The sequence below is a fragment of the Leptonotus elevatus genome, chromosome 8 (genome assembly GCF_054856555.1).
Source record: "Leptonotus elevatus isolate MCC_2025b chromosome 8, RoL_Lele_1.0, whole genome shotgun sequence".
NCBI classification, from domain to species: domain Eukaryota; kingdom Metazoa; phylum Chordata; class Actinopteri; order Syngnathiformes; family Syngnathidae; genus Leptonotus; species Leptonotus elevatus.
The window spans coordinates 10,586,366-10,611,517 of NC_141246.1; the positions used below are offsets into that span (position 1 = coordinate 10,586,366).

Here is a 25,152-nt window from a genome sequence, read left to right on the forward strand (position 1 = left end):
ATGAGCGTGTGCAGTGGAACAAAAAATGTTCTCATAACATTAAATGTCGAAAAAATTAACACATTAACAGGTGCTCTTTAAATTTGGCGGGCAAGACATGTTGATAAAAATGTCTTTTTAATTAAGCGATTAATTCTAAAATGTGATTAATCTGATTAAAAAATTGAATCGTTTGACAGGTCTAGTTTTAATGTTTTTTTTCTTCCAATAAATACTTAGATTTAAATTAGCAGCATCAGATATAGAAGACATGTTGTGTTGAGTTCCCCTTTAAGCACAGAGAAAAAACAAAACAAGAACCTGGCTATTAGGGGAATGTCTCACGATTCGATTCCGATTTTTGGGTCTACGATTCGATTCAGAATCGATTTTCGATTAGGAACGATTTTTGCTTCACAATGATTTGATTGACAATGATTTTTGCTTCAATCTATAGATGTGCAAGGAATCGTAATGATCTACTCCAGTCTGACTCGCTAATGCTAATTAGCGCGCTACTCGCGGCACTTTTATCAATCAAAAGAACGGCTACATGCTGAAAAAAACTTTTATTGGAATAACTTGATCGTGACTTTTTCCTTCGACTCTCTAATGTGGCTACAACTTAACAGCGTATTAGACCGCGTGGAACCACACTGCCCCTCAGTGGCCAAACAACAACATGAACAGCGCTCCCAATAAAGGCACACACAGACAAAGGCAAGACAGTATAAAATAATTTAAATAAAATCGATTTTGGGACATTTAAAATTGATTTTGAATCGTACTAAATGAGAATCGTGATTCTTATGAGAATCGATTTTTTGGCACACCACTACTGGCTATCACCAATCTAATCGGATGATGGACGGTGGGGGATCGGGACTGGCCCAGTTGATAATTAGCCACAATTTGTGTATAACTGACGCCCACTGAAATACATTGGGGAAAAATTAAAACAATTAAACTCAAAAAAATTATCCTATAAAAACTCTGATAAAAATTAAATTAAACGGAAAATACGGTGAATATACCCCCAAAACAAATAAGACTAAGAATGTCCCTGGACTGAACGAGATTTTTTTTTTTTTTGCGGATCTGATCCATGACTCAGAAATTCACGACATTACACCTGAGCTGAACATTGATTTTGCATAAAGTGCAAAATATCTGCCAACCCAGCCGATCAGATCTGTGTCAAGCCGAGCCACCGTTGCTGTAAAGCAAGCCATAATAACAAGACTGTCATTTCATAGACAACCTGAGCAATGGTGGTGGCAACGGTGGTCATGAATCACTTTGGACAGCACCTGATATACAGTACATCTCCTTTTCAGATGGTGTCAACAAGCAAAGCCCCTCGGAATGGCAAGAAGATGGACGCAGGAAGGATGGAGCCAAACAAGCAGACAGACTGAATGACTTCAAGGCTATCGTTCTGGGCACGGTTAACCTCGGTGGGCTTCTATTAAATGTAGGCTGAGACATCACCTGCGGCACTGCCTTTTATCCCACCTCACTCTTGTCTTTTGCTAGCTCTCACTCTCTCTCCCCGGCTGTTGTTTGCTCTTTTTTTTCTTCCTTTTCGCTAAGCCTGTTTGGCAGCATTATCCCACCAGCGGCCAGGAAAACATCTTTATTACTAGAGGTGTGAATTGCCTAGTACCTGGCGATTCGATTCGTATCACGATTCGATACCGATTAATCCCAATACGAATCTAAAAATTGATTATTGCGATTTTCTTACTCAAATTTAGAAAATACTAATCAGTAAACTTGCACATGTACACTGTAAGATTTGTATGAAAAAAATTTTATTTATCTGAAAATGCAGGCTTATAACTGAGCCACTGCATTTAACAAACAGGTTGCAGGCGGTTTCATTTTTGAACAGCACTGAAATAAAATATTATGGCTTAATGTTCCATTAATATAACATTCTTCCATGATTAATGTGTGAATCCTAACCCTAAGTAAGACGTTTTGTTGAATATTCCCATAAAAAATGTATGTTTAAAAATCGATTTTTTTCTAACAGCCCTACTTCTTACGCTTTCTAGGGATGGCAAAGTTAGCCTGAACTGAAATATCTGAGCAGCCATAAAACTGATTCGGATGAGATTTGTTGTTGTTGTTTTTTTGCACAGATATTGGCGGTGGCCTGGCGGTGAACCCTATTGACTGTGTTAATCCCCTTTCAAGCAGGGTGACGAGACAATTTGGTCGAGCTCTGCAACGTCTTGGCAACTATGAGAGTAGCTTGGAATTGAATGCACACACACACACACACACGCACACACAAAGACACACAGGATTATTTGCTATAACTGAACATTCATTGCATTTTTTCTTCAATTATTGTCAGCAAGTGAATATTTTAATTCCCTAATGAAACCTTTATTTAACAGCATGAGATTTGCAGGGGTCCCTGTTCTTCAGTTTCCCTCTACCTTAATGTGACTCATTATTTTTTTTCCCCCTCTGCTCCCCATGCTTCCATTGTTGTTTTATCTCCTCCATATTTCTGTCCCTGAAGTCCACCATCTGTCTGCCATCTTTCCATTACCTCTCTTCTCTTCTTCATGATGTGTTTACTTGAGCAGCTTAGGCAGCTTGTCGGGACTCGGGAACAATATTCTTCTATACGCTCAGTGGCCACAATTTTAGTTACACCTAGGGGTGTTAGAAAAAATCGATTCAGCAATATATTGCGATATTACAGCGCGCAATTCTGTTGTTGTTGAATATTCCCATAAAAAATGTATGTTTAAAAATCGATTCGGCCGCATATCGAATCGATTCGAGAATTGCGCCCTGTAATATCACAATATATTGCCAAATAGATTTTTTTAAAACATTTCACAAGTGCGCTTTTTGAACACGTCCCTGAAAGTTGCCGCTTCTATAAAGTATAATATCATGGAGTGCTATTTGTCTCATTAAAAAACTTTTATTATTTTTTTGGGTAGGCTGGGACCGATTAATGGCATTCCTATTCATTTCCATGGGGAAAGATGATTTGAGATAAGAGTGTTTAAGCACCACTTTAATTCATGTATTAAGTGTGCCGTGTTGTTAATTTAGAGTAAACATGCTCATTTTGTCCTAATCACATGTGGAGTCTCTCACATTAAAAAAAAGATTGGGACGTAAAAAAAATCAGTGTATGTGTGTACCCTACTTTACTTTACTTCTCGGTTTGTGTAATGAAGAAAAACATCCCCTCTGAGATGTTTATCATTCCACAGCAAACACACAAAGTAGACCTTCTCTAGCAAAACATCCATTAGAGAGGCGAGGAAACGGGAAGATAGGCGACAGATGGTGCACTTGAGGGACAGGAATGAACGTCTCGAGCGGAGGAGAGGCAACAACAATGGAGGCACAGGGAGAAGGGGGGGGGGAGAAAATAGCGAGTGGTGTCGATGGAGAGGAAAAGGCCAGGACTGGTGCCGGGCAGACGGCACTCTCAGCACTGCACTGCCCACTGTTGGCTCTCCGCTACATAAGCACTCCCTGGACAATGCCAATAATGCCTTTACTTCATAATGCTACTGCTCTTTTCTCACACACACAAACACAAACACAAACACGCAGCCGAGCATACCTTTGACCTTGAACTTAAACCACATACCACTGCAAAAACTGAAATCGAACCGACATTGAATATTTCAAATGAAGGCTTATAAGCCACTAGTTTTAAGACAATAGAACAGGGGTGTCAAAAATGCGGCCCGATTTTGTGGTCCTCTGCTTACACCCAAACTGCTCACGTTCTGAACAACTGCTAACACATTCAGTCCCAGAACATTTTCACTGAAGCAATCCCCTTCGCTCCCAGCTGGATTTTGACTGATTTTGCAAGGCCCGCAGAATTAGCATTAGAATAAAGCTTCATCATTATTCACAAATCTGTTTTAAACTGTGGGGAAAACTGCTTTTTTTTTTGCAACATGGCCCTGGTTGATCTCGTATACTCCGCTGCCACCTGCTGGCCGTTTTTGTAATAACTACCATTGCTTCAACCATTCTCTGCAATTCAGAGGCCGCATCAAAGCCTTCTGTACGCTCTAACATAAAAAAAACATGGGGGGAAAGAACTATAAATACGTCTTTGGGACACTGGTAATATTTAAAATAGAACGTATTTATACGTTTTGTGAGCAGATGAGTCAATCTTCTGAACTGTTATTGATAAAGAATGAGACAGTCGGATTAACAATTTTGAAGAAAAAAACCCAATCGCAACCCCGCCCCATTTCTATTATGGCAATTGCGATTTAATATGTAATTCTTTTTTTAAGGGTCTTTTTTTTTTCTTTTTTTTTTACAAACACAAGCAATAAATTAATGTTTATGACAATAAACAATACCAGATTTATTATACATATGTTTTGGAAAAACTGTTTATTCATCTGTTTCAATTAGAGTTGTTACGAAACTACGGACATGCAGTCTCAAGTGTTTACTACCATAACTTGACAAAAAAACGCTAGCGTGGCGTAAACAAAGGTCACGTAAGTCATAAATCCAATCACAACAATAGACCAATAATGCAAACAAATCTGTGGCTTTATCACGTCAACATTTCAGATTTCATGTAACAATGATATTTAAATGTGGAATGCACTTCTTAAGTAGTGAACTTTTATTATATATATATATATATATTTTTTTTTATTTTTTATTTTTTTTATTGTCAACCGACTGACCGAAATTAAGCAGTTATTTTACTACATTATGATATCGATTTAAATTGTATCAATTGTTTTTATTTAAAACTCAGATGAAAGTAAGCAATAATACATACACACCTATACATCTTGACTACAATGCAACTGAATTGTTGTCCATATATCTGTGTTATATTTATCACACAGAGACATGTGCAACTGGGCATGTTAAAACACACACACGCACACCATATTGTTGGAGCTAAATGGAGACAACTGTGAGACAACACGATAGCTGGCAGGGACAATGGAAATATCACCCGAAAATAAAACACTCGCACACTCACAGACTTCACGCAGCAAGCTAAATGCTAACGAGAGCGAGGAAGCAAACAGACACGTCGTTACCTTTTCGTGCGTCGAAACATGTCGCTAGCAGCGGAGGCTGTGTTGGCAGGTGAACATGAGCGCAGCTGAGCCACCACGCACGCACGCACGCACGCACGCACACACACACACACACACTCGCACGGAGCCAGTCAAGAGCCGACCGCTACAGCCCACATGTCAGTTCAACACACACACACACACACACACACATCACAAGTGGAAGATTCGGAGATATGAGGCAGGCAAGAGACAAGAGTTAAGAGCGCCGAGGGCTGCATCCCCTGGATTGTGTGCGCCAAGCCGCGAAGAGATGAGAAGGGGGGGGTCGACAGACGAGAAGAGAAAGGGCGGGAAGGGGGTAAGGGAGGGGGGGGCCCACCAAACACTATCGAAAAGATGAGAGGGCTAGACGTGAGGGGGGGGGGGGGGGAGAGAGAGAGAGAGAGAGAGAGAGAGAGAGGCGGTGGAGACATGACGGAGCAGCCGAGCGGAGACTAATTTGAGGACAGACAGCGCGGGGCGGGCGGGGTGCTGGGCGGCCCAGGGGGGTTCAGTGCGGGTGCATGTGTTATTGTGCACAATTTGACTTGCTGGCACAAGGAAAGCAGGGTGGCGCTTTTTTAAATTTATTATTATTATTTTTTTTAATAAATGGAACGCCTGGTGGGAGTCAATATTTTACTTTCTTGCAAGATGATGAATCGGACATGTATTCATAAGCTAAATTGCTTGTGTAGCCTGATGTCTACCATTATTACAATGTGGTTATAGTCATATTTATCAATATGAATACATCTTATGAGCCTCATGTTTCATTTGAAGTCACTTTTTTTCCCAACAGGACCTTGAAGACACATAATAATAATTTGCAGCACTGAGTCAAATTCAAAGCGTAAAGCAATCACTGCCGTAATTACAAGCCAAGAGTATTGAAATGTCGCCTTGAAATACACGTTTAATTTGTTCCTTTTTCATGCTTTCGACTCAGGACGCTGGGATCTAGAATCCCGTATCCCTATTCAAATCAATGAAAATTCCAATAATCCTTTGTGGCCCCCTCAAGCCAAAAACAACCCAAATTTAGTTTTTAATGAGTACAAACACAACTCTATAAAATGATACTCGACAAAATTAAATTCAACAGTTTTTGCCTCACTTCAATTGCGCTGCTCATTCAGTTGCATTGGCCTCCTGGGGGCAGTATAAGACAGATATACTGTAAACATACAGTACTGGAAGCTCAGTTCCTCTATCGGCAAACATACAAGAATTTGTCATTCTTCACAGAGGATTAAGAATACCAGAGTCCTACATTAAGCCTTTTTAGATGGTGGAACTGCAAGAACCAGCACAGACCTGTATATTCATGATGCAATACTATAAGTTTCAATCATTATTTTATATTTAGTGTTTTTATACTGTATTATTGAAGCCTTTAAAAACGTTATTTCTTTGTAGTTACGTTTTTTTTCAGTATCAAATCTAAGCGAATATTTAATCTCAAGCCATCTGACCACCCTTAAAAGTAATAAATATGCCTTTGAGTATTGTTATTTGCTCTGTCCACCTCTATTGCAGTGTTCAGATATCTGTTGCAATGCCAAACGTATAATATTAATAAATACAAGACATTTTGAGCCCTATTTCATGAGTATAATATCTCCCCCCTCCCCCCCACCATTAAAACCCTGACGTATATGGTCTGACACATGCAATGCACGGATAATCCATTAGAGGGCAGTATCACCCAGTTGATGGACACATACTTAATAATAGTGGGAAATGTTCTAAATGTTCTATCAGATTTTTTTAAATACTAATATGTTTGATATATCTGTTTATTATTATATTTTTTACAGTTATAAATGTACGAGTTTAAAGCATTGTTACCGGATGTATCAAATATGACACAAATCAATAGTCATACGTAGAAGTATTACGGAAGAGGATTAGGGCCAGTGAAGAGAGAGAAAAAAAAGTTTGGCAGGATTCTCACTTTATTCTCAGAATTTTCACTTTAAAGTCAGAATTGTGAATATTCTGTGAGAATTTTGACTTTATTCTCAGAATTTTCACTTTTAAGTGAGAATAATAGTAGCACTAATAAAGTCAGAATTCTGAAAAAAAAAAAGCAGAATTATCACTTTAAAGTCATGAATTCTGACTTGAAAGTAAGAATTCTGAGAATAAAGGCAGAATTCTGCCAAACTTTTTTCTCTCTTCCATAGTTGATTTAAAAAAAAAAGAATTAAAAAGAAAAAGAAAAAAAGTTTGTTCAAAAGGACCAATAAACACGCTACAAAGAATCAGAATTTTCTATCAAATATCTCTTGGTTCAGGCTTAATGGGGTTAAAGGGTGCCACTGCCACATAGGTCTCCAATTTTTAGCTGATGGAGTTTTCCCATTGTATGTTAGCATTTAGGTATCAGATGTAATTCTCTTGTTTTTTTATGTTTAATTTGACTAATATTCAGATGAGAGTGGCAATAAACATCTTGAAACCTTGAAATTTGTTGTGAAATGGGTTGATGTATTTCATATAGTTCATGTTTGCACTCACAAGTCAAAGCAAACAAATCTCGAAAAACTCTTAAGTCGGGTCACTCATATTTCAAGGCACCTCGCAAAAAAATGTCCGATTGGATGGGCTCTGCTATTGCCTCTGTCCTACATGACACAGGAGCGGCTCAGCAGTCCGCCACTAAGGGAGGCATCATTATTGTGTGAGTGTGTGAGGTATGCACACACACACACACACACACACACACACACACACACACACACACACACACACACTGCGGTGACTCCCCCTTTTGAGCTTAAACAAACCTAGCAAACGTTCAAGCTGACGCGGGGCGACAGTTACACAGTGGTGCCGAGTGGACTAATTGAATAATGGATGTCGTCTCTAATGCAGGAGTGGGAATGGATGAAATATACATGGTGGGGAAGAGATGGAGGCGGATGGTGGTCATGGAGAGGGGTGGCTGTCATGATATGATGAAGACGGCAAGTCTGATTTTTTTTTTTATAGCTCAATAATTGCATATACTCTCTCATAAAGTGACACTTGAGCTCCACCCTTCGGATGACCCAAGTGAGCTTTTTCTTCCTTTTTTCCCGCTGTGGCATATGCTGGGAGTCAAAGGTCACGGACATAACAGCAGCAGGCCAAGGACGCACACACACACACACACACACACGCATACGCGCAACAATCAGGAAGTGAAAGTGAAGTGTGGTCGTAATTACTCATGCATTGAGATGCGCACCGACGGGCTCTCTTGTTGCCAGACAGCACCTGTGCCCTCAAGACGTACGCAGAATACTAAGACAATTAAATAAGACATACACGCGCACGCGCGCACACGCACGGAACGTATTTAGCCATGCATTAAAATCACACATCCTCAATTGCTTCTACAGTTTATATGATAAGCAGACAGATAACAAGGGAGCAGAAATAAAATGTATTCATGGCTGTGGGCTACAATGATTTCAAGAAAGATTTAATTGATTTCCACACCCCAAATAATAAGCATATTCAGGGGATTTACACTGCCCCCCCCCCCCCATATCTGGCTTTGTTTTTCAAGTCAGCTTCTTTTTTAGAAAACAAAAGACACGCAGTCAATTTGGTCTCAATGTTTGAGGCTGCAATCTAGCAGCAGGGAACTCAAATCCATCTCTCAGCGAGAAGTACAAAGAGGCGTGACGGCTCCACAATGGATTTCAGAACCATGGACAGAGGCACATGCACATGCTGGAGAAAATTACAGTTGGGACTTCTAAAGTTGAACATTGTAGAATGCTGGTTGACTTCTGATTTGGTGGAACAAGTGTACCGTTGAAAATAATGTCAATTTAATTTCTTCCAGGGAACAACTGTCCCCATTCATAAAAACGTTTTTTGTCATAATGCGGGCAATGTTTTAAATAGGGGTGTCAAAATGAGTGTTAATTTTGAGTTAATTTATAGTTCCTTTAAAATAATTAAACAACTATTGTCACATTTTGCATCAAATGTATGCTCTCTTTAAAAAAAAAATAATTGCTCATTATAAGCCCAAGTGCTGCTTATTTTAATGTCATGTAAATTGAATTTACTTCTACCATACAGCGCTCATATCTCAAGTGTGTGCTCGCAAGTCAAAGCAAAAAACAAAACAAAACAAAGAAATTAGAGGTGTCAAAATTAGTGCGTCAATTTTGAGTTAATTTAATGTTCTTTTAATGCCACAACATTTTTAAATGCGCGATTAATGACCGGCCCTTACTTGGAAAACCTGTACTGGGGGAATTCCTGTCGCAGCAGACGCGTCCACGTCAACATTAAGCAGTAATAAATTTAATAAAATTGTCGAGACTGGGGTCAAGTTGTATTTCACAATATAAAAATTTGCAGAATTTCCCAAGTTACTTCATGTTAAAAGATTAATTAAAAGAAAAATGCGCTGAGCTGTCACCAACGTCTTACAAATGCAATTATGTCATCTAGTGGCAGAAAAATGACCTCGACACAAATCAATATCACACATCTTTCTAATTTTAACAAAATTGTATGAATTATTATGAAATTACTGTATTAATGACCATATTTCTATTAGTTTAACGTTTTTTTTTACACTTTTATTTTATCTAGAGTATGAAAACTTAGAAAAAATATTTTATTGTACATTTAGAACAGATATAAAATGTGCGATTAATTGTGAGTTAACTATTGAAGTCATGCGATTAATTACGATTACAAATTTGAATCGCCTGACACCCATCATTTTAAGGAATGTTTTAACAATTTAATTGACATAAAAGTGTAAAAAAAAACTAAAAAAAACTTTTTTTACGCTATGTTGTATATTGATTGACAAAGAATAAATTGGTTATTTAATATGCATGTATAATTATTATCTTATGTTTTGTGTATAGCGCTTTGTTACACCTACAGCTGTTGTGAAAGCGCTATTGGTTATGGAAATAAAGTTGAGGTGAAAATTTAGAATGGATGGAGGAAAAGCTTCTGAACTTTACTTGGGATTAATCAGAGGAACTTTAAATGATAACAGGTGTGTGCTAACTTCTATTTAGCATGCGTTTGAATGTGATTGATTCATTCTCAACACAAACACAAACCTAGTCATAACATGGTGTGCACAGAATTTGCAAGCACATTAGCTTAGTTTGCTATTTTTACTTCCAGTCATGATTTCTTTTTCGGTTGAGTAAATACAGATTATAGGTCACACTAATGGTGCTCTATTATTTGTTTTTTATATCACAAAAACTTGGCATTCAAACAGGGGTGTGTAGACTTTTAGGTCCACTGTGGGTAAGTGGATAGATGGATGGATGAAGTCATGATAAAAAAGCAAACACATGCAGTTAATCCTATCATGTTCGTTCTCGTAATTTTTTTTTTTTATGCGCGTGATTGTGCAACCTTAAAACATTCGACTTTAAAACGTTCATCATGATCATTTTCCGTTTTCCTCTGTGTCTTTCGGAGGCATTTTAATCAGCTTTGTCAGAATGATTTTCCTTTCTGAACGTAGCAGAAGAGGATTCCAGGAGCTTGAAATTCACATGACGAAATCCACCTGTGTGGAGTCCACATCTCTATCGCTGTTATCCTGCTTTGCGAAGCTGTCGTAGAATGTTAATCTCTGGTTTTAAATGTGACATTTCAAGGGAAAGTTTGTTAATCCCTTCATTAAAAAAAAGAAGAAGAAAAACAGCGCGCACAGCGAATAAAACACATCTCCCTCGCCGCTTTCTGAATTTCAACATTGTGGCTCTTTTTCTCTTTGGCTCTAAAAGATTAGTTTCCATAAAGGTGTTTGGAGTTTAAATAATTAGTAGATTTAAACTGCAAAAATGTCACATATGCTGATTAGTGATTCTGAAGCAAAATCAGCACAAGTATTATCCATATTTATATCATTAGGCCTATCCAGTAAATTTTTAAATTACACTGGCATATTTGCAAGTTAAACGATTATAGGCGTACTAAATGGCCAACATGTCGCATAATGAACGGCTTTTAAGACTCAAATTACACATCAGGGCCCCAAGTGGCCTTGCGGTCCTTCTGGCAATGACCTCTAAATAAAGCCCTGACCATGCTTCCCCCTGTTTGTCTGCTCTTGAATTTCCATGGCATCAACGCTAAGTGAAATATAATAATAGGCAGTATCATCTGTGCCATAAAAAATGTTGCAATACTAATTCGAGTGTAAAAATAAGAAAAGAACATACCTGCTACTTTTCCGTGGCAGTGGTAGATCCTTCTGGCGACAAAGAGGGGGAAAAAAAAGATGCACATTAGATTTTTTTTTTTTAATCAGTTCATTATCATCTATGGTAAAATGCTACTGGCGACAAAGGCATGATTGAAATATTAAGTGTGCTAATGAGTCCATAAAAATAAAAAAATACATTCATTTATTCAAATCGAGCAGCAGCTCATATACAGACTGAAGTGGGTTCAAGCAATTATATTGACATAATTACCATAACTTACAGGCTAATATTTAACTTTTGGAAAAATGAGGGGGTTCTAATTTGAGCCATTTTTACATGAAAGTGTTCGTCCTCTTGTGTTTACATCAAGAAAAAAACGTTCATATTTTACTATTTTACTTTCAAATGAACCTATTACAAAACACACAAACTCGCAAACTCTCATTTGTGTAGTTTATCTGTTCATCTGTGTTGTTTATTATTACTTCCCCACTCGAAAATATTTTCTTAAAAAAATAATTTCCGTTGTACAGGTTATAGGTCACACTAACGGTGGAAAAGGTTTTAAAATGATTTATCTTGGTATCATTTTTATTAGGACTGTCAAAATTAATTGATTAATCGACAAGTAATCGATTATCATATGAATCGACAACTATTTTAACTCATTCACTCCTAGCCATTTTTCACTGAAGCAACCCCCTTCGCTCCCGGCCGTCTTACTGGATTTTGACTGATTTTGCAAGGCCCACAGAATATTGTGTTTTGGAACCTACCAAAAGAAAGATTAGAGTGTCTTCTTTCATCAGGAAAAAAAGTATACTGTATTTCTATCTGTTTCTGCTTTACAGCATTTAGCATTATAATATAGCTAAATGTCATCATTATTCACAAATCTGTTTCAAACACTAGGGAAAAGAGCTTGTTGCAACATCTGGCTGATCTCTTATACTCTGCTACCACCTAATTGCCGTTTTTGTAATTACTACCATTGCTTTAAGCGTTCTCTTAAGTCCAGAGGCTGCATCAAAGCCTTCTGTATGCTCTAGCATAAAAATAATAAAAAAAAACGTATAAATGTGTTTTTAGGACCGTGGCAATATTTAAAATTGAACATTTGCATACGTTTTTGGGAACAAATGCGTTAATAATCGAGTAGTCGCTTGGAGCCATTTTTTTTATTTTATTAAACATGGTCCAAATCTCTAGTTTCACCATATCAACAGTAATTGTTCACTGATTTCTGTAGTTGTTCATGAAAAAAGACTGATTATCTTCTGTGTTTAATCCCCCAAAAAATAATGCAAATATTCTACTTTGGAAAACAATTTACCGAACCGGTAACAAAGTGCAACATCAATATCCCCTCTTTTTCTTTGTATTTATCACTATACAAATACAAAGTACGAAATAAACACCAACCACTGGTTAATAAACAGTAATCAGGGGAAATGCACAATTTAAATGAATCCGATTAGTTGATTAATCGATTGAATAATTAATTTAAAAAAATAATCTATAGTGACAGCACAAATTTTTATACATCACAAAAAAAAAAGGCAATTGAGCCAGGGTGTGAAGATTTTATTTTCACTGTAGGGGGCAACCTATACTCACGACACAGTCAAACTATAAAAGCACTACAAAATGGCGCACTTACTAGAGCATTATATAATGGTTAGGTACTTTTTTTTTCATGAAACTGGACTACTAGATCTTTCTCCGACAAGGACCTATCGCCCCACTAAACAACAGATCACCCTATCAAATCAAACTCATCCGAGTTGATAGTCGTCATGTTGGATGCGAATCATCCACGGCCAGGTTTGCGATTACGCCGCTAATCCAATGAGCGGCGCGACGGCCGACCTCGTCAATGCTCGGGGGGCTTTCTGAGTGACAGGAAACGGCAGGTCGAGTGAAGCAAAAGTCAATTTTAAAACGGTTTCTGCTCATTTTATGACGACGGGACACAGCAGCGAGGACACTGATGTGATTAAGATCAAGTGGGACGCACCCGCTCCACTGTGCTCGTTGCGCCATCCGTTGCCAATTTGAGTCTATTAGACTCAGAGTTGGAGAGATTGTCTTACATATCTCTTGTCAGATTATCCAATAAGTCTGCTCGCGCTAACAACGTTAAGGTCAGATGTCGAAAATCAACAACTGTGAGGCGACTAATGACATCCCAAAAGTAAATAATACTCATCTGTCTGATTATTTGAGCTGCCCTCGATTCATTTCCCTTCTCTGCGTCAAACCCTTTGTCTTTGTAATACAAACATAAGCGTCCCAAATACAGCAACAAAGGCGAGCTGATGAAACGCGACTTGACAGCTGGAGCTCTCACATCAAAACAATCTCACCGCGCGCCTGCAAAACCAAACAGAACCAGTTTCAGTTTGGCACCGCGAGACAGCACCCCCACCCCCCTCCCCGCCCCCCACCATTCCCGACATCCTTGATCTTAAAGAACAGCAGTCTGAAAGGATCATTAAATAAACATTGCAATCAGAAATCCTTTGCAAAGCTAAAGACTGCAAGCAGAACGGATGATTATCGTTAAACCTCAAAGGATTGAGGTAATCATCACACACACACAAAAAAAAGTCACATTCTTCACCTTCTGCTCCCAAGATTTAATTTGGGCTTCATCCTCATCATGTCATACATCTTGCGAAAAAAATAAATAAATCAAGAATTAATAAAGGCCTGTCTAACAGCCCGAAGGCTTGTGGACAAAATGAAAAAGCGTCAATTATGTTGACGTCAGCAGATCAATACGTAGACATTTGACCTTCAACGTCATTTGTACGTCTTGTAATGAGAATAGCAGCTCTGTAAACACGACCCATATGGAGTGAATATCTGAAGGCACAAAAGTTTGCTCTATAATATTTCTTTGGTTGTTACAAACATAACTATGAGATTCATTTTTCAAAAAAGCATTTCTAATTTGATACATTTTGTAGAAACTTCCGTTATTTACCGTGCGTAGTGACATAGAATGGCGGCTGACTCTGCCGAGCAATGCGAAACGCTTATAAAGAAAGCAAGGTAAGCCTGTTAGCATTCCTAAAGAACATGTGATCGGGCGAGTCACCCTCGCCCGCGCCGTCCTCTCGTCATTCACCAGACACATTCAAGAGTTTTGATTGTCCCTTTAGGAACGCGACGGAGGCTTACATTGCTTCCTTTATAGTCGTTTCACATTGCTCGAATGCGAAGCGATGTCAATAACAATGGTGGTGTACGTCCAAATAACGTTTCTACAAAATGTCTTAAACTAGAAATTATTTTTTAAAAACGAATCTCATAGTTATGTTCGTAACAACCAAAGAAATAATATAGAGCAAACTTGTCATTACAGTCGGGGTTCTTTTTAAAATAACAATATGTAGCATATGTTCAAAATCGCTTGTAAGTTAGGAGACCAGGTTGCCATGACAACCCAGGATTGCCAACTTTCTATAATAGTGGCAGTCAAGCCAGGACACCTCTCATGTTATGTGAATCGCAGCAGATTTAAAGTACCCCCCCCCCCCCCCCGCATCATTTAATAACATTAGGGAAAGCTCCAGAATAAATACGAATCAATTCCGTAATTTTACTTTAAATATTTATGACAAACATCATCTGGTGCCTTTGTAGAATTGTCATCCCTTTTTTTTTTTCTTTTTTTAAATGAGAATGACTTCACCCATCACGGGGCGCTTTTCCTGGGATGGCTAATGAGTTACATCATCAAGAGGAAGTAAGCTTGGCCAGAGTGACTCAGACAGCACGTGCTAATGTGTGTGTGTGTTTAGATATGGGGTGTCAGGGGTAGCTAATGGATAAAACCCCAACACCTGCTCCCTCTTTTTGTGTGCCCAGTAGGCAGCTAATGTACGTGATGTCGCCATGTTGTTCGCTCTCATTTTAGTTCGCAGGACTATGACAACCTTGGCAAATCCAAAAACGGTTTTCTTTTTGTAAAATGGATCTTGGATTGAACAAAAAGAGGGGGAAAAAAAGTATGCAAATGGGACAATACATTACAAGAATTTTTGTTTTGCATTGGTGACTGTTTATGCGAAACGTTATTGCTGTCAGGACATGTTTAAAATGGTTCACATTCTGTGATTAGGATGTACACGCAAACTCAAAATGTTTCTATGAGCATGCTCGGTTATTTTGTATTCAGCGTTCGGATGATGCAAAATGGTATGTCTCAGAGAGAGAAAAAAAAACATGAAACAATAAATCAAATGAAATCACATTTACCAACAACAGGCAAACAAGGGCTGAATGGTTTTACCAAGCTGACGTTGCTATTTTAAGCCACTTGCAAGAAAACTCTCAAATATGACGGTTATATATTTAGCAATGGTGTTTATTTACTCGCTAGCGATTTACAAGCAACAAAAAACAATATTTGTACAAATTCTTGCGTGAAGGTAAAAAGCTACACGTTGATGTCGAATGAGTCGTTACTTCTGTCTTACAATGGTCATAAAATATCTAACAGGCTCGCGTGTGCACAAGTACAAACTCTGCTTCTGCTTTTGTTTGTCACGCAGGAGCAAGAATGTACAAAATTCTACCAGCACTTTATGTCTATCCAAGTTTTACTGAAAGACCTTTTTTTTTTTTACATTGACATTTGTCAACACTAGAAAATGTTGTTTTAGTCGAATTCGCAGGTGTGTGATGTTTTTTTGCTAGTTACAGAGATCATGCAGCTGCAAGCTACTTCTATTTGTGCCGCAGCAGCAAACAAATGGAGAAAGAACAACTGAGAACGGTAGAAGAGGAAGAAGCGACTGCACAACCTTTGTATTATTTAAGAATATTTTAGTATTTTTCTTGTAATGTTTTGTTTTTTATACTTAACGTAAAAAAAATGTGTATTTAAACCGGTATGTTTATTCTTTTATTTGTATTTTCTGGTTAGTATTTTGCTGTAATTTAAATGATTTCCAATGTATATTTTTTGTGTTGAATTTATTCTATTTTCCTATTTGCATCATTTTCCCCTTCTATTTAGTCCATTTTAAATATTCTGTTTATTTTAAATGTTATTCTTTTCCAAATATTTTTGTATGACTAAGTGAGGATAAGCGGTTCAGAAATTGGATGGATGGATGTTTTTTTGTATTTTCCCCCTACATTTTTTTCCTAATATTTGTGTATTTTTCTGTAAATATTTTTTCGTTTTTTTCTTTATTATTTTAATTATTTTCTAATATTTGTGTATCATCAAATATCCCCCCCCCCCTTTTTTTTGGTCTAAATATGTATTTTCTGTTGTTGTTTGCTTGTTTTAAGATATAGCGCTGTATTATATTTTGGAACATTGAGTTTGTTTTGACTTGGGCCACTCATGTTAGAAAATTGCATCTCCAGTAGCTCTCAGCATCCAGCCTAAATGCTAACCAAACCTGGGCGTAGTGTAAAGAAATGTGTTTTTATTTCCTAGGGGTATAAAAAAGGAAGATGTTTATCTGTTTTTGTGGACAAAGTACTCAGCAATTTATTGAGACATGGTGACTTGTCAGAGTGGGGAGCACAATTTGAGGTCAGGCTTGGACATCATTTGTTGTTCCAAATGAAAATTTGATTTAAACAAATCTGGTTATGGGCATGAACAAAGAATCATTTGTTAGTGTTTAGACAAAACAATGAAGAAAAAATACATTGTGTGTGATTTTGCAGACAATCACAGATGCACGCACGCAATGACATCTTTTAGAAAATAAATGCATTATGCAGAGCATCCGTGCAACAACTACAAATAATTAATTTGCCCTTCAGTCACCTTGCCATGTTGCAGGAGGACCCTTCAAAAACGTTCAAATATTTGGCAACTTTTTCTGCTTAACAGATGAAACAAGCCTCAAGCGTGTGTTCTTTTATATTAACCCAAGGAGGGAATGAACTCGAAAAAAGGTTATTGTGCCGGCGCTCTGGGCAGAATCAAAGCTTCTGTTGTGTATCTGCTGCCCAAAAAAGTGACAGCCAAATGTCACGCTGTGTATTCTTCACTTGAATGGTCCACCAGACTTCAAGATCTACTTTACTGCTTTGAATCTTCCCAGAGCCTTCAGCGGATTTATTACCTCCCCGTTGTATTCGTTTTTAAATACAACCCTTGATATCTTTTTGTCCGGGTTATACGGGCTGCTTAGTACCGAGCAAAAGTTGGAACCGTGCGGTGTCAAACGTGTATTAGAGGCTTCATTCAAACTAAAATACACATTCTGGACTACACGAGGAAGCTTTTTGTGACCACCAGAAACGATGTCTCCAAATAAGCAGATGATGTCCGAGTATTGTTTACAGTCCGTCTTGATGAAGCGGAACAGAGCAGTGTGACAGAAGTGAGCTGCCTCTTCTGGAGTGACTCTTATCCCCATGTGCTTAGCATATTGAAAATGGGCACACTGCCCAGAACAAAATATTGGACAAATTATTCTCAGTGTGCGCTTGTGTGTGTGTGTGTGCGTGTGTGTGTGTGGTGTCCTCCATACCCCTGACAGCGATGAGGCACACACAGTGATTTGCGTGTGTGAGTGAGAGACCAGTGAATTAAGTAGGCTCCTGACACCTGTCGTAACTGATGGCACAATAACCTTCACTTCAGTAGTTGAGATGGAAATGTCGCATCGCAATACTAGACAACTCCACCAGTCCATCCTAAAGGAGAGAAATACAACACTAAAGCCATAGACCAGTGGTTTTGTAACACGCGAGAAGTTCAGTCTTGTAGGTGTTCAGCAAACCTGGTCAATCATTGTTGAGATTTTAAATCTTTGACCGTCTTTTAATTGTTGTTTTGCATGCATGTTGTAGTCTTCAGGGGTCGTCAACCTGCGGCTCTGGAGCCATATGTGGCTCTTTAGTCCCTTTCCTGTGGATCTCTTAAAAAAAATAAAAAATGTAAGATTTTTTTTACATATTTTTTATTTTTAGATCAAATATTCTTTAAATGACTTAATGATTTAAATACAAAATAATTAAATATTCAAAAAATGTCAAGATTTTTAAGTTGTCAGAAAAAGAGATGAAAGGTAAGATGAAAAAGTTGTTTTTTTTAAACTACCTTAAAATGTCCAAAAAGTAACCATTAAATGTCCAAATAGAAAGAAGAAAATTACCATTAAATGTCCAAGAAATTGCAAAACAATATCAGAAAATTTAATTAAAAAGGCAGAAATGAAAACATTTGAAAATTAACTATAAAATGTCCATAAACAAAAGAAGAAATCCCGAAATTACAGTAAAATGTCCACAGAATTGACAAAAATGTCAGAAATTTATAGCAAAAAAAAGTCCAAAAAATTGCCATAACGTGTCTTTAATAAAAAAAAAAGGAAGACAAAAGGCAGAAAATGACCATGTCCATAAAATTGCCACAAATGTCAGAAATTTAACAGAAAGGCAAAAAATCTAAAAATGTATGAAAATCAAAGCATGAAAACTTAAAAAATATATCCAAAATAACAAAGGAAGACAAAAGGTAGAAGAAAATTAATCTCAAAGTATTGATGCAGCACATTTTTCTGTTTCGGTGTAGCTCTAATTAGTTCTTGAGCCCTTCAGTACATTAGACTAACACTAACATGTCACTGTTTTCTTCATCGCAATGTTTAAATGTTTTGCGGCTCCAGAAAGATTTTTTGTCATGTATTTGGCCTAAAATTGCTTTTTTGACAGGAAAGCTTGCTGACCCCTGACATTTGCTAACATTGGAGCTAAGGAGGAATATAAACCCTATAAAACAAAAAGAAAGTACGGCGGCAACATGACGTCACGCTTCAGTTCATTGCGCGCCGTTCCTCGAAACCGCGATGCTAGGACCGTCGTAAACCGAGAACCCCTACTGACTCAACAGGCGTAATAAAGACCACTTTATGGAAGCTCGAAGTGAAACATAACCCTCAAATCAAAATTCTACCCATCTGCTATGTGAAGTCAATTCAACGACTTTAACACTGACCCACGCAACACACCCAGAAGGGATCCTGATATTGTAACAGCCACTTAAATGGGGTCTGCCCCCCCCCCCCCCCCACCCCCCTTCATCTAAGCCTCTGGGCTTTTTAGGCTGCCCTTCCGCTTCCTCCCCGAGGGTACGCAGCGCTCTTAGGCCACCATTAGTCCTGCTAATGGGCCTGACAACTGTGCCACATCCTCAACATTTAGACCTCCTCTGTCTCAGATATTGATATCGACCACTTCAGTGGAAAAGGGAGAGCGTGGAGGGGGAGGGGGGGTTGGCAGCGGGTCGATTTCATATCCTACATATGGCCGTCAACACACTCGTGCAGTAGTCCAAGTACAGTAAAACTGAGCGAGTGAGTAGGTGCACAAGCTCATTAAACCAAACAAGCATAGCTTGACTCACTAATGTATAAAGGATTAGAGCATTAATGGAAGGGCAAAAGGGAAATTACAGAGTATAGCATTTTTAGGTTACAAGGAAAAAAAGTTGTTGTTTTTCTGATACAAAGGTAAGGCACAAGTTACAACTTTATTTCTTTTTAAATTAAGACATTATTAATTTTTACATTATTAGCTTTGTATGATTTCGTTCTCATAATATTAAAAAAAAATTATATTTATTTTTGTTATATTACAGCTCAATGTTTCCACAATCACATCACTATTCACAGTTGGTAAGCCCATGAAAAAAATATTTTCAACTATGTAACTTAACATCCTAAACATTCATTTTAACGCTGGTGTATGCTTTTAATAGTACAACTTTATTCTCGTAAATGTATATTTATATTTATTCCAAAAAAATTACAACTATTCTCATAAATTTGATATTTTTTGCATTTCATTCTCTAAAAATTCTGAGATTACAACTGTTCATAGATTGTAGGGGTGTTAAAAAAAATCGATTCGGCAATATATTGCGATATTACAGTGCACAATTCTCGTATCGATTCAATATGCGGCCGAATTGATTTTTAAAGATCAATTTTTGATGGAAATATTCAACAAAATGTCTTAATTAGAGTTCGGGTTCACACTTTAAGCATGGAAGAATGTTATATTAATGGAACATTAAGCCTTAAAATTTGATTTGTTTGTTTGTTAAATACAATGGACCACCGTTTATAAGTCTGAAGTAGATTTTCATACAAATCTTACAGTGTACATGTACAAGTTTATTGATTAGTATTTTCTAAATTCAAGTTTTAAAAAAAATCACAATAATTTACTTATAGATTCGTATCGGGGTTAATCGGTATTGAATCGTGACCTGTGAATCGTGATACAGATCGAATCGCCAGCTACTAGGCAATTCACACCCCTAATAGATTGTTTTTGTTTGTTTTTTGGTCATATTTCAACATACTAGTGTAATGCCCATAATATTACAAAGTAATATTTTCTTGTTTTTAGTATGGGCCTAACACATACCAATGATGTTGTGAGTGCTTGGACAAGCGTGCGTCTGACAGTAGTCCTTGAGACGCATTAAAACCCTGAATATGCTCCTGCAATAACGATTCTGTGGTCGTATGATGGCTTCACTGTGCTGCATCCTGCTCTGAGTGACATGCAAATCAAGCACATTTCAAACAGTGGATATGCATCAACTAGAACTAACATCATTAGTACTTTTTATTTTGATTTTGTGTCTTTAATCCAACCCACAGTCAGGCCCAGTAATTACCAACTGGGCAACATTCGCACAGGAAGTCGTCCAATTCGGCGTTGTCTATATTTTATAAATGATGAGCAGTCGTTTGCAGCAGATGGCACGATGCGCGTCAGAGTGCTTTAATTGTAAATTAATACATGTTGAGGCAGCTAAGTGGCCGTCAGTAGTTGTGCACTATAGGCTTGTACTGCTTTACTAGATTAATTTCACGGCAGAGGAAAAGCTCGAAGGAATCTCACCGCGGCGTTTGCTGCCAGTCACCAGTGTACAAAGATATCGACTAACCTACTTCATTGGCAAGATGCGGACTAAGCTGCTTTTAGCGCTCAAGGCTCAAGTCGGCTTAATGTACATCTGAAACTCGTAGCAGAGCTTTGTCGCCCACTCTGCTCTACAGCGCTGCCTACAGTCACAACTTGGGAAATGGATGTGGTAGTAAATTAAGCTGAATTGTAAACAAGGGTAGCCGGCGGCCATTTTGTTGCGTGGTACTAAGCAGCCAAAGCTATCTGGTTGGATTAGAAACCGTGAAAGATGCAACGTGTAATAATGTGATGAGATTAAACTGTATCATGTACAATTGTCCCCAAAATAAATTAGCATGTTTCTAGGGATGAACATTAGATTAACCTTGGGGAAAATTAACAATGAATTAATTGATTGCAGGCGGTCTTTGGTTTACGAAGTTGCCGACGTATGATGTTATGATGTTACTGTTTTTCATATTTTTTTAAATTATTATTATTATGGCTTTGTTTTCACATAAATACTGTAATTGTGACTTTACTGGTGCGTAGATTAGTTTTAAACTACGTTGTGTTCCAACTTAAACAGAAAATCGAGTTATGTCCGGTCATATTGGACGGATTCCTATATCTACGATCCTGGGACAAGTGTTTTCGCGCCTGGATAGGTGGTCTACACCGGGTGGATGTTGACAATTTTTGTGACCTGTGAAGCCCTGAGACTTCTTTGTCACATTAGCAGTTATGTAAATAAACTTGACAAATTAGATGTGCATGTCAATGCGTTATATCAACAAGCATAGTGGTTAGGGTAATTTGGAGAACAAAAAAAGGGGGAACAAATGTTAATAGCCCACTGAGGGCATTGTGGCTAACATGTGAAATGGCTGCTTTGGTAAGCTACAATTATACCACATGCTAACTTCCACACAAATACCGTGATACATGTTTAACAGCTTCCCTGTTTATCATTATTTGTGTTGCTGTTCTTCAGTTTGATTGTTGTACAGTAGAATGTAACTTAACTGGGCCAATCAAAGTCTACTCATGGGACAAAGTAGTGAAATCAATTGACACTTGGAGTTCAACAAATTGGTTAACATTTAACACGTAGGCGATGTTGTGAAACTATTGTAATAAGATGCATAACGGTCTTAGTAAACTATATCCATGCTAGCTAAAGCAAGGTCCAAATTTGAGCATTTGAGCACACCTTGACAATTACAGAATGATTAGCTCCCAACTGCATTAGTTATGAGCACACGCTGTGTATAAAAGCTGAATTACAGTACAGTGAAAGGGGGAAAAAGAGGATCGTTTGAGCCAGGTTAAAACAAAATCAATGTTACAAATGAAATCGAGTAGACCACTGGCAAGCTGTTATGTGATATATTCCCTCATTTTGTGAAGCATCTCAGTGTGAGGGGCAACTAGGACACTAAATTAGGCAAAATAGAAGAATTGTTGTTTTCGAGTTTTAGCTTGCTAATAAATAAGACACTAACCTATGGGTTACATAGGGAAATAAAAACACGAAAAAACTCAAAGAATACTGTTCCTACCTGGAGCCTTCGTCTTCGAATGATGCCAGAGTCGTCCATGGTGATACCACTCGGAGGGTACCTCGGCCCCCTGTAGTTTATTTTCTTAAACCAGTCCACCAGACGACGCTACGATGTCACGTGACTTCTCCCTCCGGCACGCGCCGCGAGTCAATTTAGCTACAAATCGAAGCCCGGGTGGACATCATTTACCAGCTACGTAGCATATATCACGATAACAAAGACGATCTTGTATCACGGGCGTGAATCAGAGCACCACAAGCCTAGCGGCGAGGAAGTGGCACGACAGCCCCTCCAGCAGTATCGGGTCGACGAGTCCACGGTAGTGACACCGTGCAGGAGTTCCGTGAACGCATCGCCATCCTTATGCCGAATCAACTGCACATCGTTGTAATCACGCGCATAAAAGGCGACGACGTCGCGGTAGCTTTCAGATCCGGATGAAAGCACCGTCCGCGCAGAAGGGATGTGTCCGAGCGCCCCTCACACGCACGCGGCTTCGTGTCATTGTGTTCCTCCCCTTCCACTGCCTCTTCTCTCTACTCCATCCTCAGCTCAGCCACAACAACCGCTTCCTACTCGCCGGTGACGTTTAACCCCCCAGAGACCAGACGCTCTGCACTGAGGATCCGTAAAGGGAGGGGTGGAGATCCGATGGAGTTCACACATGGGACCCACCCCCCATCCCCTTCCGCCCCTCTTCTTCCCTGCAAAGTGGCTGGGCAAATAATGTGATAACACGGATCGATTTGATGCAATATTTGTGAGCTCGAGGTATCTATATAAAAAAGAAGTGAACGAAAGCGCCACGGACAAATAAACAAAAAACAACAAACGATTAAATATACGACTCATCATTACACTAAAGTTGTAATTAATGGGAGCCCCATATGGGACAATGGAGACAATGACACTAATTTAATTTTGGTCGCAGATAACATGTTGGAAAATGGAAGCATAGAATTCAGTCTTTTTGTTTTTGCAATGTCTGAACTTCATGCATGGATTAAAAAAAAAATTAAAACTATTCAATTTTTGGTAGCTACTTCTAACAAAACACAGTTTACCGTATGAAATTAGATGTCAAGGCTGCCCGCAAGAAGAAAACTGGCGATTGTTGGCATATTCTAAAAAGCCAGTAGAGAAATTTCTTCAGCTAGTCCATACTAGTACTGTTTGCCTCTTGGCAGCCTCATTAACTCGTTTTTTTTCTCTAGTCTTTACATTTTTTCTGGAGGGACCAGGACATTTTGATGACTGTCTTCACTTATTTCATAGTATATTTCACACCTTGGAATTCATTTGAGCCATTCCCCTGACAAAATCCCTCTAATTCTCAGCGAGCTCTCTGCAGAGTGCAGACTATGGCTTATGTTATACGACGTGACCCCAAAATCTCAGGAAATGCCTGCTAGAACATCTGCACTTTATCTGGAGTTCATTAGAGGCGCTTTAAATAACCGGCGTTTGGTTATTTCCATTTTAACATGAGTTTGAATACGATTTGTTCATTCTGAACACAGCCACAACCCCAGGCCAAAAAGGGTGTGTAGACTTAAGCAATCACCTGATCTCACTTGTTCATTTCTACTTCACCTTTATAAATTATTACTTTTTGATGGGTTGTACAGGCTACAGGTCACAATGTTTGATTTTTTTTGTTGTAATTATTTACCTTGGTCTGATTTTTTTAAGCAGGGTGTGCAGACTTTTGATATATTATATATACACATAGAATTATTTTTATTTTTTTTTGAATTAAGCAGGATAAAGACAATAATCCTGCTTTACTCTAATCGCATCCACTGTCACACAGGATCAATTTGCAGGAAGTATGACGTCTACCTTGAGTCAGTGCCCAATGATGTCGCTCTAGCGTTGAATCATCACACATTATACAAGAAGATCTTCTGAGGAAAGGATCAACTAAACTTCTCCCTCACACATTACAGTCGTATTGACAAGCCAAAGGATGATCCAATCAACTCTTAATGGAACAACACTGCAGTGTATTAGTAACTGCTTGCTACGCTGGAGGAACATGCTAGGACAAAGTCCATCACTGTACGCGTCTCTGTTGGACAGTTTGTCTTTCAAGTTGGGGGGGGGGGGGGGCTATAATGGCATTTTACTTTCTGTGGTTTAAATTTGGACTCTTTGGGGGATCAAATATTACAACTAAAAGGCAAAACTGTGAACGCATGGGTCAAATTTGAACCTGAAAGTTAAATATGGACTTACGCAACATTGCGGAGCAATTGCGTCAGTCTACTGAAACGCTAATCATCTTTAAAGATCATGTCTCTACATGTCTACTTGTTTATATCACGGGAAGACTCCACACTTTAAATCATCTGAAGGTGCTACTGTTTGAGTTAGCAAGAGAGTTCATATGCATTCAGC

At 38.3% G+C, this 25,152-nt stretch overlaps 1 protein-coding gene across 3 annotated transcripts in view; it reads right to left on the reverse strand.

Moving 5' to 3' along the window:
- The window catches only part of mast1a (microtubule associated serine/threonine kinase 1a), a 71,603-nt gene extending 48,257 nt beyond the window's left edge, over positions 1–23,346 (reverse strand). The window contains exons 1-2 of one of the 3 annotated variants that reach the window (XM_086081784.1): positions 22,750–23,346; positions 11,297–11,325 (exon numbers count right to left, since the gene is read on the reverse strand). In XM_086081784.1, the coding sequence (XP_085937910.1) occupies positions 11,297–11,325; positions 22,750–22,788 (68 nt within the window). In that variant the 5' untranslated portion in view covers positions 22,789–23,346. Of the gene's footprint in view, positions 1–5,060; positions 5,277–11,296; positions 11,329–22,749 lie in introns of those variants that run through there. The other 2 variants (XM_086081783.1, XM_086081785.1) reach the window with 2 other exon arrangements.
- Between the last annotated feature and the right edge of the window lie 1,806 nt (positions 23,347–25,152).